This window comes from Micropterus dolomieu, linkage group LG11 (assembly GCF_021292245.1).
Source record: "Micropterus dolomieu isolate WLL.071019.BEF.003 ecotype Adirondacks linkage group LG11, ASM2129224v1, whole genome shotgun sequence".
Classification (NCBI taxonomy): domain Eukaryota; kingdom Metazoa; phylum Chordata; class Actinopteri; order Centrarchiformes; family Centrarchidae; genus Micropterus; species Micropterus dolomieu.
This window is the reverse complement of record NC_060160.1, coordinates 29,604,044-29,617,976: the sequence shown is the minus strand read 5'-3', so window position 1 is coordinate 29,617,976 and position 13,933 is coordinate 29,604,044. Positions and strand designations below refer to the sequence as shown.

The following is a 13,933-nucleotide window of genomic DNA, read 5'->3' as shown; positions in this document are numbered from 1 at the left end:
CTATGTACTTGTGTACATGTATGCATGTATGTGTACCTGTATATCACATCCACCTCTGACATGTACATAATAATGATAATAATAATTTAATCATGCATCTTTTGCACTCACTACACAGTTTGTCAATGTTATTGTTTTTTGTTCATAGTGTGTATATTTCTGTTGTCTACACTGTTGCCTGTGTCTGATTTTATTTTATTATTGTGTTATTGTATTATTGTATGAGTAAGCACATCGTGAGCAATGTACAATCCTGAGTCAAATTCCTCGTATGTGTACACATACCTGGCAATAAAGCTGATTCTGATTCTGATTATGCGAAAATCTTCAGCCAAAACAAAATAGCCTACATTAAACGATATGAGAAAGAACATGTCACAACTAGATACACAGGGTATCATTTAACAAGCAACAAAGGCATTAAAGAAAAATAGCTGGCCTAAGTCTTTATACATAGGCTATTAACTGTTTTAAATTCTTCACGCTATATAGCCTAAGGCTTCAATATAATGTAGGCTATGATTTATATTGAAATGTTGTATTTGTGAATGTAATCTTTTTCATATGGGCTAAGATAAACAAGTTTAAAAATGTAGGCTTGCCTTTACAATGAATATCAATCTTTTCACAAAAGGATATAATATTTATTTTCGGAAATATCTAAAGTCATGTTCTTAAAGAAATATTCGACACAAACAAAATGAATAACAAATGCTTTCAGTTTCATTATTGCAAAACACACACACATCAATCCTGAATCTTAATACCACTGTAGTTCATTTGATACACATATTATAGCAGTGAGAGCAGCGGTAACGTCAGATCCTATTTACGCTGGGGGGAGAGGGGAGTTCGTCAGAAAGTTGTCGCTGTATTTAAACCCTACACGGGCTCGATTTGGCTGTGAGGGTGACTCCAACCAGAGAGGCAGCGGCGAGGGTCTAGTTTCGGAAAGGCCCGAAGAAAGCGTGAGCTGAGAGTTCTGTCCATGCCTTTTTATATACAGTCTATGGTCCGTGCCCAGTAGATGGCACTGTGCGGCTCGCTGATCGTCTCTGGTTAAGCGAAGAAGAGAAATTTTCGTTGATCCGGTTCCTTTTCACTCCACACCACCTTCTCGTTGTCGACGGTAACACTGTACCGTAACTGTTAGCGGATAAACATGCCGGGGCTCCTAAGGTTCGTCGCTAGTCGTGCTGCTCCAGCCATGCGGGGACACACCGTCTGTCAGAGGGCTAACCTCTACACCAAACCGGCTAAGGGAAAGGTCGGCGCCGCTGTAAGTTTATCGCTAAACCACCTCGAGCTGATGCTAACTGGGTGGCTTGCTAGGGGCCATTAGCTGTCATTGGCTGATGAGGTCAAAAACGAATTCAGCGGGCACTGTCAGACTATTTTATTATAAAGGTCAACGTGTGTAATTAACATGCAGATGAATTAGAATACATGCATGTCTAGTAAAGGATTTCAAATCGCCGCTCATATTTTCATGTAGCCTAACAGTTCCACTTTCTTCACCAAGTTAGGCCCACGCTAACCTTAGTTAGCCATGCTATCTAAGCTATAAGCGCTCTGTCCGCTATGGATTTACACAGAAATGTGTTGATAAAACGGTCAGTGTAGTGACGCCGTGTTCGCGGACATGTGGCCATACAGTGAATTCAGAAAGTATTCAGATGTTCAGCTTTTCCCATTTTGTTATTTGGTCAGAAGGAACTTAACGTTAACTGTAACAAACAAGGTCAGCTACATTGCTTCTGCATTGACAGACCAGTAACAAAGTCTCAAGTTAATACCCAGTTAAGAATACTTAGGTGCTTTCTGCACATTGAGAGCTTGGTGTTTGTGTAGGGCTGGACAATAAAACAATAACCATAATTATTGCAATATAGCTTTTTCAATAATAATATAACAAATGTTCAATAAATGTTTAACTTTATTCACTTAAATCATAAACGAATTAGGACTTATTTTTGTTATTTAGATGTATATTTTGTTGAGGGAAAAAGGACTGAAAAAAGCTTTTACTTCATTTTACTCATGCATATTTGTTGTGAAGTGATCCACTGTTTGGCATCAAGTGTTACCATAAAGAAATTTAAACCACAATTAACCATCGGGTTTCTTCAACTTTTACTCAGGAACAAAAATCAGCCTTTAAACTCAAAAGAAATAACGATTTGAAACAACATGATCATTATTGATGTCGAAAGATATGAAACTTTTCATCATGATAACATTTTTGACCATATCGTCCAGCCCTGTGTTTGTGTTGATGCAATTATTGACAACAGCAGAGGATTCCACTTTGATGAAAGTGAAGTCAGCACTCCTCTAAAGTAGCTTCTACAAAAACAGATCAGAGTCTTCATGAAGGAAGGAGAACAAAGGGCTGGAATAAATCATGTGTCTGAGGGTTAGGGTTATGTTAAAATAATCGCAGCTTCAAGGTCCACCTACTAGCTGTGCTGCTCCGTTTCGCTCAGGAACGTGATAACAGGTGGTCGTATAGGATAGGGCGGAGATGCTAAACCTAACCCCTGTCTTGGTTCAGAGATAGTCTTTGAACAAAAGTCATGGTCTTCCAAAGGCCAAGAATTTTGCTCAAATCAGCACATTGAAAATGAAAAGTGAATACAAAACTATGGTAGATTGTGGGTGGGCTGCCCAAATATACTCTCTGCATGAGAAACTGTTGAACAGACCTGAACGCTGTACCCAAAAAATACGGCTCTGAGCGTTGATGTGAACTTGGGGCCAACAGGGTAAACACGGCCTTTGACACACTTACAGTGTGGTTGATGGATTTTTTTATGTAGCAGCAAAGATGTTGGTTGGCTAACAGAATCCTCTCTATCTCTTGTCCAGGAAACTGTCATTGGAATGGGCTTATTCTCCCTGGCCATTCTGGGACCAGCTGGGTGGGTCCTGGCTAACTTAGAGGACTACAAAAAGAAAGACTAAAGTGGACATTTTAACTCCTACCTGGTAGATCCAGCCTCCTGTCTCCAGTGACAACCTGGGACCATCATCATTATGCTCTGCTGCAGAGAAGAATATGGACATGTGACCTCCACTTTCTACTTCTCTTAACACTTCCACTCCACATCCCAGATAGAAACCAACTGTTCCCAAAACACTGACTCTGATAAATATAATACTTTACAAATTGTATCGTACATCTTCCCTTTAAAGGAGTATGTTACAACATTAACATTAAATTATAAAAATAAATTACGTGTATGTTGACTGTTTTGATTTAGAACATTGAGATTACAATTACAGGGTGTCCGCAGGGTCTTAAAAGGTAATAAATAAATAAATTTAGCGAAAATTAAGGCCATTAAAAAGTCTTAATCGCCATTTAACAAGGTATTAAATTTTGAAGATTTTTTTTTTCAATGTGAAAATCCTGTTTGTCCAAAAGTTTGTTTGCTAAAAGTGTAGGTGAACGTATTTATTTATAATGCATAGCCAATAACACTAGACAGGCAGTGAGTAGCGACTGTGTGATTAATTTCTGTAACGTTAGGCGCAGGGATCTACCGTGCGCCTATTTCACTCTTAAACGCTCCAAAAAATAGATCCGTGTGAACCACTATGGCCACTTGAACCCGTTCCTGAAAAACAAGCAGCAGATGAATCGGTAAGACAGAAGACAACAGGGAAAATTGAAGGAGCATGTGGGTTTGTATAACGTTAGATGGCTATTTAGCTAAATCTCTGCCTTTTATTGAAACGCACTCAGCTTTTCATAAAGCCGATGCTCTTGTCACTGTCACTTTTTGTGCACAGCCTGGATGGAGTGGGATGTTTTTTTTTTTTTAAGTTTGATGTGCTGCAACAAACTTTACAAATGTTGAACTCAATGTTCTGCATAAACCGTTATGATTACTGACGAGTTAGTAGCCTGCCTAAAATCAAGGTTGGAGGGTTAGTGAAGTTAATGAATAAAAAAACAACCCCAAACTGAAGCAGCTGTAATTTGAACTAATGTACTAGTGGTTAGTTATATACTAATTATATGAAATTATATTGGATATAGTAACATAATGTATAAGTAATATCAAACTTACAGTTAACTATTAAATAACAATATACTATTAATGTTATATTATTATACTAATACAGTCATTTAGACTAGTTCCTCCTCCAGGTTGTGCCTGTGCTACACCGCCTACACTACTTACGTTATTCATCACTCAGTTTATTCTCTTCATCTTTGTTCCCTCCTGGCCTGTTTGAATTTTGTTGTATTGATCAAGTAGACGATGAAAGTTCTCACACATATCATTGCAGGCAAGCTCACATTATCTAGTTTAAATCAACTAAAACACAAAATTACACACACTCACATGATTTGCTGTAATGTTGCGTACATAAATGTCAGCTTATGTAAGACAGTTGCTTTTCGCAGGAAATGTGACCAGTCCTTCACGTAGAAAGCAGTTGGCCTATACAGGCTGTTATAGGCATCAGAGAAAGTTGGTGAATGCCTCAAATTTTAGATGACATTACAACCTGATGACATATAGGCAATAAATGTTATGTCCCTTTTTAAAGGTGTGTGAGTGATTTAATCGGTTACAGTTCAAAGTGGTGCGGCAGTCTTAAAATATGTTGAAAAGGTCTTAAAAAAGTATTGAATTTTACTGCAGGATTCCTGTATATACCCTGAATTAGATTAGGTGAATTTAAACATTTTCCAGCATTTTTTTTAATGGTAACAGATTTCTTTCTGCCAGAGGACAGTTTAAAAGTATTCGCTGGTTGTCAGGAGAACGCTAAATAATTTCTCCTGATAGACTGGGGGTGCTGTTTCACTCATTGCATTTGAATAAAGTCCACTATAGAGCAGACTAAGTCTTTGAAAATGCAATGTCAAATACTGTTTCCATTTTTATTTTAATATGGTCCTAGATTGATCACACAAGTATGTGAAAATGAAAATGATTGCATTTTCATTTAAATGTTTACCTAAATAACATACATATGTGGAAAATTTTAATGTTATTGTGGGATTACAAGTTTTCATGATAATTTTAACTTTTGTCCCCTATATGCTTCCATAATATTCTGCAGTATACAATATGCAATATTCTGAGTTACACTGTGTAGCCTACTGCAAGTTGAGCCTCGTTTTTTATTTCCCAAAACACGAACTTAAAACCCATTTAACTTGTTAGTTGTTCAAGCTCATCTTCATAAGGCTACATTAGCCTAAATCAGGTACCGCCGTCGCCGGAGTGTATTTGCTGCTTGTTCATCAAGTGTAAATCTCTCTCTCTCTCTCTCTCTCTCTCCCCTTCACCCCAACCGGTCGAGGCAGATGGCCGCCCACCCTGAGCCATGGTTCTGCTCGAGGTTCCTCTTAAAAGGAAGTTTTTCCTTGCCTCTGTCTCCTAGTGCTTGCTCTTGGTGGGAACTGTTGGGCTTCTGTAAATAACATCACAGAGTACGGTCTAGACCTGCTCTTTTATGAAAAGCGCTGTGAAATAACTGTTGTTGTGATCTGGCGCTATATAAATAAAATTGAATTGAAAAAAAAATTGAAAGTAACTTCCTTACAAATTCCAGTTTTTAGTTTCCTTATTTCTGACTTGATGCTTTTTGTGTTGATGATGACTGTAAATCATTAAGTCCATGAGGCCTACTGTGTTGTGGGCAGAATATTTCCACTTCTGCTCCTCATGTGGCTCGGTGTTTCAATAAATTCATGTTTTCACAGTATTGTCAGAGTAAGAAAGTCACTGTTTAAATTAAGTAACCAGCTGTTGTAGAGCAGCCCAAACAAAGTGTTACCTGGATGATGACGTGCTTAATCAATACGTGACTGGAAGACAGTCATCTGTGATTGCTGGATCAGCTCGCAGGTAACATGAAGATCTGGGACCAGATGTTACTTTTTGCTCAGGTGACTTCGAATCCAGCTCCAAGTCTATTTTCTTCCATTTCTTTTTTCGTGTGTGGCTATATAATGTAGTGCTCACTTATTCAATCATGATCGCCGCAGTAGATTTAAGATGCGACTTGAAACTCGCCAGGAACATGTTTGTGAATGTGTGACGAATCTGGGGATGGAATCAGTCCGCAGCTGCTGCGCACAACACGCGCACGCGTATGGCGACCAGTTAGTTTGAAAACCAGTAGGGCTACAACACCCTAATGCACCATTAATGTTGGATGCCAACCGTCGTTAAACAACAAGGAAGAAAGAGGAACGTTTTCCTTAACAACAAGCAACGTTCAACGCTTGACTAAGTGGTACGTGACACAAGACTCCAAACACGGATCAGAAAGGTATGTTTTGACTTTTTAGTGAACTATAGAAAGGGGCACTAGCAGGCTGCTACGTATTCTCTTCTTTTTTTGAACAGATGTCGTAACTACGATAACCACAGACGCGTTTGCCTAAAAGTCACAAGTTAACAGGGCCGATTCAAGTCGTTTCGCTTGCTAACGTTATTGACCACTGCCTCGACAAACTCAGTTGAAACAACAATTTAACAAGATTCTACTCATGGTTAAGTTACTGGTAACTGTTACAGGCCATCTCTTCCTGCCTCGATAACAGCATACCGCTATATTTGAGAAGCTATCATCGTTGATAATCAGCTTGTGAAGCACACATGCAGTTGAATATCTGAATAACGTTCGTGTTTGGCTGAAATTAGCTTCCATTGCTGAGCTCCTGTGTTGTACACCTCTTCTTGTTGTGAAAGCTGTTGACGTTGATGCCATCTGAGAGCCACTGTCAAATGTGTGAAAATGCTAAATTGGCGTTGTCACTGCTTTTGTCACACCTAGACCACATTGGACTAGATCCAGATCAAAGCCTACTGTACCTAGATTGGTGAAATGTGGACTAGATTATCCCAGAGAAAACAGAGACACAGTTTCAGATTTGTGAAACCTTTTTCTGTTTGTAAAAATGCATAAAAAGGGGAGATGTCACTGTTTTTGTCACACCTAGTAGCCTAGTCATTTGCCACAAGGTGTATTGTGTTTCCTAAGCTGCATCTTAAGTCTCTTAATTGTGTCCATGTGAGGAGAGAAGAAACTAGGAAATATGTTTTTAGAGAAAAAAGACGTCTGTTCCTCTGAAGCAATTTCCGTTCCTGATGATGACGGCATTGGCAGCTGGATCCGCTGTAGAGACTTATGGTGGTGTGTCTGTGTCTGCACTGTGCTGATATTAATGAAGGTTTACAGTGATCATGTTTTCTCTCTGTAGCTGTTACCTGTTTAACTACTGCACATGAACAACAACCTGCATCCTTATACTGTGTCCTGCTCATTGGCATAGGATCATTCCTACTGGCAGAATGCCTTTATATTTTGTAGTATCTGCATCTGTATTTATTGCTATTCTGGTTTTAAATTCTGTATTGAATAACCCAAAATATGACTATGATGTATTTTGAACATTGGAACTTATTTAGTAGGCTTAGTTTCAGAGGAAACTGAAATAAGGAATGACCAGCCTCATGACTGAATCGAAATGACGAGAAATGATGTAAAAAGTATTTCCTGCTGACAGACAGACTTTAATTGTCTCCATAATAAAAGTTAATGGGGGAAATAAATCTTTCAAATAATGCAGAAAGTTGTTTGTCCTCCTCTTGTTGTTCAAACCTACAGTGAACACAGATTTTAACAAGACAGGGAAAAGGAAAACAAATAAATATAAAACTTGGGAGTGAAACATTGAGTTGAATCTGTTATTTGTCTTTACTCTGGTATGGATGTGATGTCGTGACGTATCACATCAGTCCGATCAGTAACTGATATCCAAGTAAAGCTGCAAGCAGGGTGGGCCTTTCGCACATGTAGCGCGTCGAGGTGTGATGCGGTTGTGCCGTTTATTCCGCAGCCCTGCCAATGCGGCTCTGGATTGTCACAGGCTTACAGGGGCCGACTCTTGTGGGTGCAAAAAGAAGTCCGGCTCCATAAGAAATAATGGGAAAATGACCCTACTTCTCACCTGAATAATTACCTCAATAAACACTTTTCTGATGAGTTTATGTTCTCAATCGCTAGTTTGAAGTCTTTAGCAAATTATGGTCCCATTTATTTTAAAATAGACCACAAAGCAGAGTATCTTAACGGCCAACCCGCTCTACCTCCTGAGCCACAGCCGCCCCTCGAGTGTCTAACCCAAAAGTCACAATGATTGTAAGTGCTACTGGAATTGATTAATATTTGTTTAAACTCACTAAAACTATTATATTTTTCATTTCCGCTTGACAATACTTGATAACAAGCATGCAGACAACTGTAGCTGGGACATATTAGCTGGAAAACACTGTAGGGCCACGGCATAAAGCCTTACCTAGTCCAAGTTTAAATTTCATACCAGTACCATGAAAAATTACTATTTTACACAGGTTTTTCTAAGTGTAGCGTATTTTTTCTGAATCAGCACCGCCCCTTGGTGGCAGGCAGCTGATGTGTTCAGGGTGGGACCTTATTATAATGCATCCCAAATGTGGTGCATATGTGAGCATGTAGACTGAAGTTACAACAACTTCCTGTTTCATGACGAGTCATTGATTTTAGAAACCGTGCCACGGGCACACCGTTCCATGCAAACTGTTTGCACAGCTTTTAATCGTCACTGGGTTTAGACTGCACAGCACAAATCTCAAGTCGGTCGGACTTGATCCCTAGGAGGAGTTCGTTAAAGTAGAGTGTGTAAATCATCCAAAAATTACCTTAAAATTCAAAATGGCTGACTTCCTGTTGGGTTTAGAGCATCACTCCAAGAGGCTTTTTGTCCATGTGCCACAGAAATTTCATACATGTAGGTCAAAGTTGTGGTGGGGGCTGCTTCGTTAAAGGTCACTTCCTGTTGCCAGCAGGTGGCGCTATGACTGTGGGTGAATGTCAGCATGTACATGTGTTCAGTGCAGGACTCTTAATAAACGTGTAAAATTTGGTAGAGATCTGAGCATGTACAGTCGAGTTACAACAACTTCCTGTGTCATGGAAAAGCGTGGAACTTTGCCGCCACGCAACCCCCATGCCATTAACTACAAACTCACAAGTTGTTACAAGTTACAACATGGTTTCATCAATGTGTTAAGGGCTTTCTGGGACAGTTCTGAAGCTGATATGTCCAACCTGCTAGTAGTAGTACATTACGTGTCATTTCATGTTGCCAGCAGGTGGCACTATGACTTTGAGTGAATGTTGGCATGTGTTCAGGGCAGGACTGTTATTATACATGTCAAATTTGGTACAGATGTGAGCATGTACACTGAAGCTGTAACAACTTCCTGTTTTGTGGCGAATCATCGATTTTCGACGCTATGCCACAGTGGTACACAGCAAAAATGTGATCAGATTAATTCTCTAGGAGGAGTTCGATAAAGTATGCACCCTAAGAATCCCTTCATATTCAATAAGAACCTCACACAGTTCGTGCTCGGGCCTTAACAATCCCCTCAGTTTCAATAGGGACCTTGCATGGTTTTTGCTCGGGCCCTAAATATAGCCGCAAGCGGCTTTCTTTCTTTTTTTTCGCATCAACGACTTCAAAATAACTTCACACACATGGTTAGATATTGGTATTTAAGATATCCTGCAAGTTTGGTAACGATTGGACAATCATTTTCTTATCTATAGCTTAATTTGTATAATACCAAGTCCAGCTATTGTGCATTTAAAGTGCCCCCTTGTGGTCAATTTGAATTAAACTATCAGCGCAGATTTGTTTAAAAAAAAAAAAAAAAAAAGAAAGAAAAAAGGCTGTTTTTCAAAAAATCCAAATTGGCGGAAATTTTTTGTGTGCGGACGTTAATGAACCTTGGGAGTATTTTGTAGAGAACATTGAGCTGGACATGTGTGAGAAATTTCAAGTCAGTCGGATTTATTGTGTGCAGTAGGTGGCCTTTCAAAACCTGTACTTTTTGTGGCTCAATTACAGCGCCAATTAGTGTAATAATTCTGTGGAAGAACAAGCACGCCAAGTTTCATGTTTCTAGTTCAGTTCAGCTCACAGCAATTTGAGAATATCAGATTACCAACACAAAAACAGTCGCTATTATAGCAAAATAATATCATACATGTGTCAGTGTTGTGTTTGCCCTAGTGTTTTCTCATATTGCTACTTTATTTCCACCATGGTTACCGCTCAAACTGTAACTTAATTACATTTTTCTGTTTTCTGTATTTAGTTAGCCAACACAATGAGGCTAGTCATTCTGGACGACTATAACCTGGCCAGCGAGTGGGCAGCAAAATACATCTGCAACAGAATCGTCCAATTTAAGCCCTCCGCTGAGAGATACTTCACTCTGGGCTTGCCTACAGGTAAGTAACACTCACACAAAAAATAATTTAATGGAAGGGTTAGAAGATAAGCTGTTCATGTAACTTTATCAATATTAAGCTAAATGTATATTAATGTGTCTCATTCTTTCAGGCAGTACTCCATATGGCTGTTACCAAAAGTTAATTGAATTCTACAGAAGTGGAGATATTTCCTTCAAGTATGTGAAAACATTCAACATGGATGAATATGTAGGTGAGTTATAGGCTGACTAATAAAATCTGAACCTTTCCCTCACTATGCCATTCACTTTCAGTATTTGGCTACGTATGAAGCAGCTTTGAGGGGTGTTAAGGATATTTCAAGGTTCATTTATTTGTCATTCTACAACACAGGGCTACACAATGAAATTAAAATGAGAGTAGAATACAAATTAAAGCTGCAAGCATCGCTGAACGGCCCCTGCCCCCTTGCGCACCTCAGGTGGAGCGACAGCTAGGGTCTGTACACAGCAGGCCTGCTGACACGGCTCTAAAGTTAACACTGCACGTATTACACAGGTGAAGTGTGGAAATTGTGTGTGGTTGATGTCAGTTACTTCTTCAATTCCATGTTGCTGACTTCCGCTTGGGTTTAGGGTACAGCTACCTGTTTCATGGCGAATAATTACTCACCAAGGCAACAGCGTTTGACAAGAACTTTGAGATGGATGTGGTCAACCTGCTATGAGGAGCATATATGCCTCATTATGCTTAGTGGGGTAAAAATATGAATTAGGCATAAGAAATAAAGTTTGAAACGTGTCCTTTTTCCACATCCCAGTAAGTGGCGCTATCACTATGACTGGATATTGACATGTAAGTCTCTAAGAGGTTTACTTATCTCATCTTGATCATGTCAAGAATTCGGAAAGTATTTATTATCGGTGACTTGTCAGCTGTCTGTCTCTCGTGCTAAATAACTCATGTGCTCCTTCAGTTGTCCAAATGTCACTTCTCTTCTTACTTCTAATAAACCAGGAGACTACTCAGAGACTGTATATTACTATTATTATTATTATTTTCTCTTCTTCTTCTTCTTTGTACGTATTCAATGTAGTGACGAAACGCGCTCTGTAGCGCTGTTTGTCCGTTGACGGCTACGGTAGAAACATGGCGACAAAATACAGCGACCTCCACAGCAGGGGGTGCCCGCAGTTATGTAGATATAAATGTCTCATTCTAAGGTAATAAAAACATAATGGTTCATTATGTAAGGTCTTTATACACCACTGAAAACATAGTTATGGATCTTATTTTGCATTTCTGTCAGTAGAGCATCAGAAATATTACACACTGGACCTTTAAGCCTTACAAAGAAGTGTTTCATCAAAGAATGTTCTGTAACTTGAGCTAAAGTTAACAGGAATGTTTTTTTGTTTTTTTAATAATGTAATTTAATAAAACTGTAACTAAGTTACTGAAAAGATCCTTTTACTGAGATAACTAAGTTACTAAAACATTACTTTATATACTAAACAAGACATTTTGAAAGCTTGAACATGGCCTTTGTCTCTTTTGTCCTGAATTGAATGGGCCCCTCTGACAAAACAACTGTCCCCAGCCTGGCCCCCTTAATAAAATTGGTCTAGAACCGCCGCTCATTCTGACAACATAACGTCATACTGTCAGTACTTAGAGCATGAAGCTAGAGCCATTCAAGAGTCAGACCCATGTTATTATCGATATGTACAAGCTCAGATAGGTCAGCTTAATGTCCCTAGTCCTCACAACCATCTGTTGCAGTATGACAACTCTTTTTTTATTTAATTGATGTATTCCTGTTGCAATAGTATCCGCTGACTATATCAATGTAGCCTATTATATATTACTATGTGATTAATTGTTTTATTTATTTATTATATATATTCACAGAAAAGTATATTTTAGTTGCTTTCTATGTTTGTTTTTTTTGCATTGATACTTGATATTTTACTGATGTGCCTATAAGGCTCTACGCTAACCTTTTTCCCAAGGAACACAAATTTTTGTAAATGAAAAAATCTAGACCTCAGAAATTTAGGAGCACAGTGAAAAATGTTTGAGTAACACAGAGTTTATTAACAAACAATGTATTTAGTAGTATTAGTATGTGCTCTTTCTCCTTGTGGGCAATTGTGAGTGAAAACCAGTGGAGGACTATAGAAGTGAAGATCCTGGTATCTGGATACTGCAATATTACTGAAAAATAACTTGTTGTGAGCTCCTTGTACGACTGGTCTGGGATGGTCAGTAAAACGTCCATCATTAAAATTACGTACTGACTGCATGAAGATAAGAATGGCAAATTCTGACTAAAAAAAGAAATGTATCCCACTGTGACACTGGCGCACACACGCAGTGCTTCAGCACAGGAGCTCAACCCCCCAATAAGCGATCTGCAGGAAGGCGCATCCCTCCTGAGTAGTGACGGTGGTAGGAGGACACATAATAAGGACGCACATGGTGACCCAGGTACATTATCCACCCCCGTTTTGTGTGCACGCACCGTTTATAGATTAGATCCCTGGCCTGTAAGCAGTAGGCTAGATGATATAGGCTTATGATGATAAATTATTAATGCATAACATTACAGTAAGAGTTTTTTTACAGTGAACCTGATGGATGGTCACACGAATTGTTAAGCAACCAATCCGAAATTGGTAAGAAAGGCTCTGGAAGGTTTCACCAGTGTAAAAAAACCCCGACATTTTCAGCAATAAGTTTTCCTACATCTAAAGTGCCTAAGTGGCCCTTGCTCTATATGAAGAGAAGTCTGAAGCAGGTAGAGAGAGAGGACGGACTCGCCTTATGTGGGTTCATGAGATTTTGTGGACGAGGAAACATCTTGGCGAATAGACCTACCAACCTTTAGTCCAAAAGCTGAGGTTTGACCTTCCAGGATAGTAACTGTTGCTACCGTGTGGTATTTGTCCCGCCCCTCCTCTACTGTGATTGGTCAGCTGAGTAAAAAGTGACAGTGACGAGTGCAGCGTTTTCCCCAAAGTTGAACATTTTTAAACTCTCCGCAACTGGTAAAACAACGCTCAGCGCTTAGCGCCCAGTGTGGAAACAACACTCAGCGCCTCCTCACGCTGCTGAAGTTTTTGCCAGCTTGTAAAAACGCGACGCTCCCATTGCAATGAATTGAAAAAAGACACTGACGTCAGAAAAAAACCCGCTTTGGTGGACAAGGGCCCTTAGAATGTTGGTGTTGGGTGCTGTCTGAGCAGTGTGCAAGCACCTTTAGTAATAATGTAGGGAGGTTCAGGTCCAGTTTTTAAGAGTTTACATCAGTTAGCACTGGACATATGTTTCATTTCATACCTTCCACATCCTCCGGGCCGCTGGCCCCGAAGGTAGAACATCAAATCTACTGTCTTCACTCTGGAGGCTGGATTCATGGCACTGTGGCTCTTAGGTAAAAAGGGTGACCTTGTTTTCCAGGTCTACCTCGTGCTCATCCAGAGAGCTATCACTCCTACATGTGGAACAACTTCTTCAAGCACATTGACATAGATCCAGCCAACGCTCACATCCTGGATGGAAACACAGAGGACCTAGAGGCGGAGTGTCAGGCCTACGAGCAGAAGGTTGCAGAGGCAGGAGGAATAGAATTGTTCGTCGGAGGTCAGACACATGA

The 13,933-nt window shown here is 39.6% G+C and overlaps 2 protein-coding genes across 5 annotated transcripts in view; both read left to right on the top strand.

Annotated features, from left to right (window-relative positions):
* Nucleotides 1-1,033: 1,033 nt before the first annotated feature.
* On the top strand, nucleotides 1,034-3,234 carry LOC123978610 (cytochrome c oxidase subunit 8B, mitochondrial). Its single transcript, XM_046061943.1, has 2 exons — nucleotides 1,034-1,279; nucleotides 2,869-3,234. Exons 1-2 carry the CDS (start codon nucleotides 1,163-1,165, stop codon nucleotides 2,962-2,964), a joined length of 213 nt encoding a protein of 70 aa, XP_045917899.1. The 5' UTR covers nucleotides 1,034-1,162; the 3' UTR covers nucleotides 2,965-3,234.
* Nucleotides 3,235-6,107: 2,873 nt separating this feature from the next.
* The window catches only part of LOC123978609 (glucosamine-6-phosphate isomerase 2), a 33,668-nt gene continuing 25,842 nt past the window's right edge, over nucleotides 6,108-13,933 (top strand). The window contains exons 1-4 of one of the 4 annotated variants that reach the window (XM_046061940.1): nucleotides 6,108-6,300; nucleotides 10,179-10,314; nucleotides 10,427-10,528; nucleotides 13,738-13,920. In XM_046061940.1, the coding sequence (XP_045917896.1) occupies nucleotides 10,191-10,314; nucleotides 10,427-10,528; nucleotides 13,738-13,920 (409 nt within the window). In that variant the 5' untranslated portion in view covers nucleotides 6,108-6,300; nucleotides 10,179-10,190. The remainder of the gene's footprint in view (nucleotides 6,301-10,178; nucleotides 10,315-10,426; nucleotides 10,529-13,737; nucleotides 13,921-13,933) is intronic. The other 3 variants (XM_046061941.1, XM_046061939.1, XM_046061938.1) reach the window with 3 other exon arrangements.

Coding starts and splice junctions, on each gene's coding strand:
- LOC123978610 (XM_046061943.1), top strand. CDS start 1,163: ATGCCGGGGCTCCTAAGGTTCGTCGCTAGTCGTGCTGCTCCAGCCATG. Junction 1,280..2,868: donor AGGGAAAGGTCGGCGCCGCT/GTAAGTTTATCG, acceptor TCTCTTGTCCAG/GAAACTGTCATTGGAATGGG.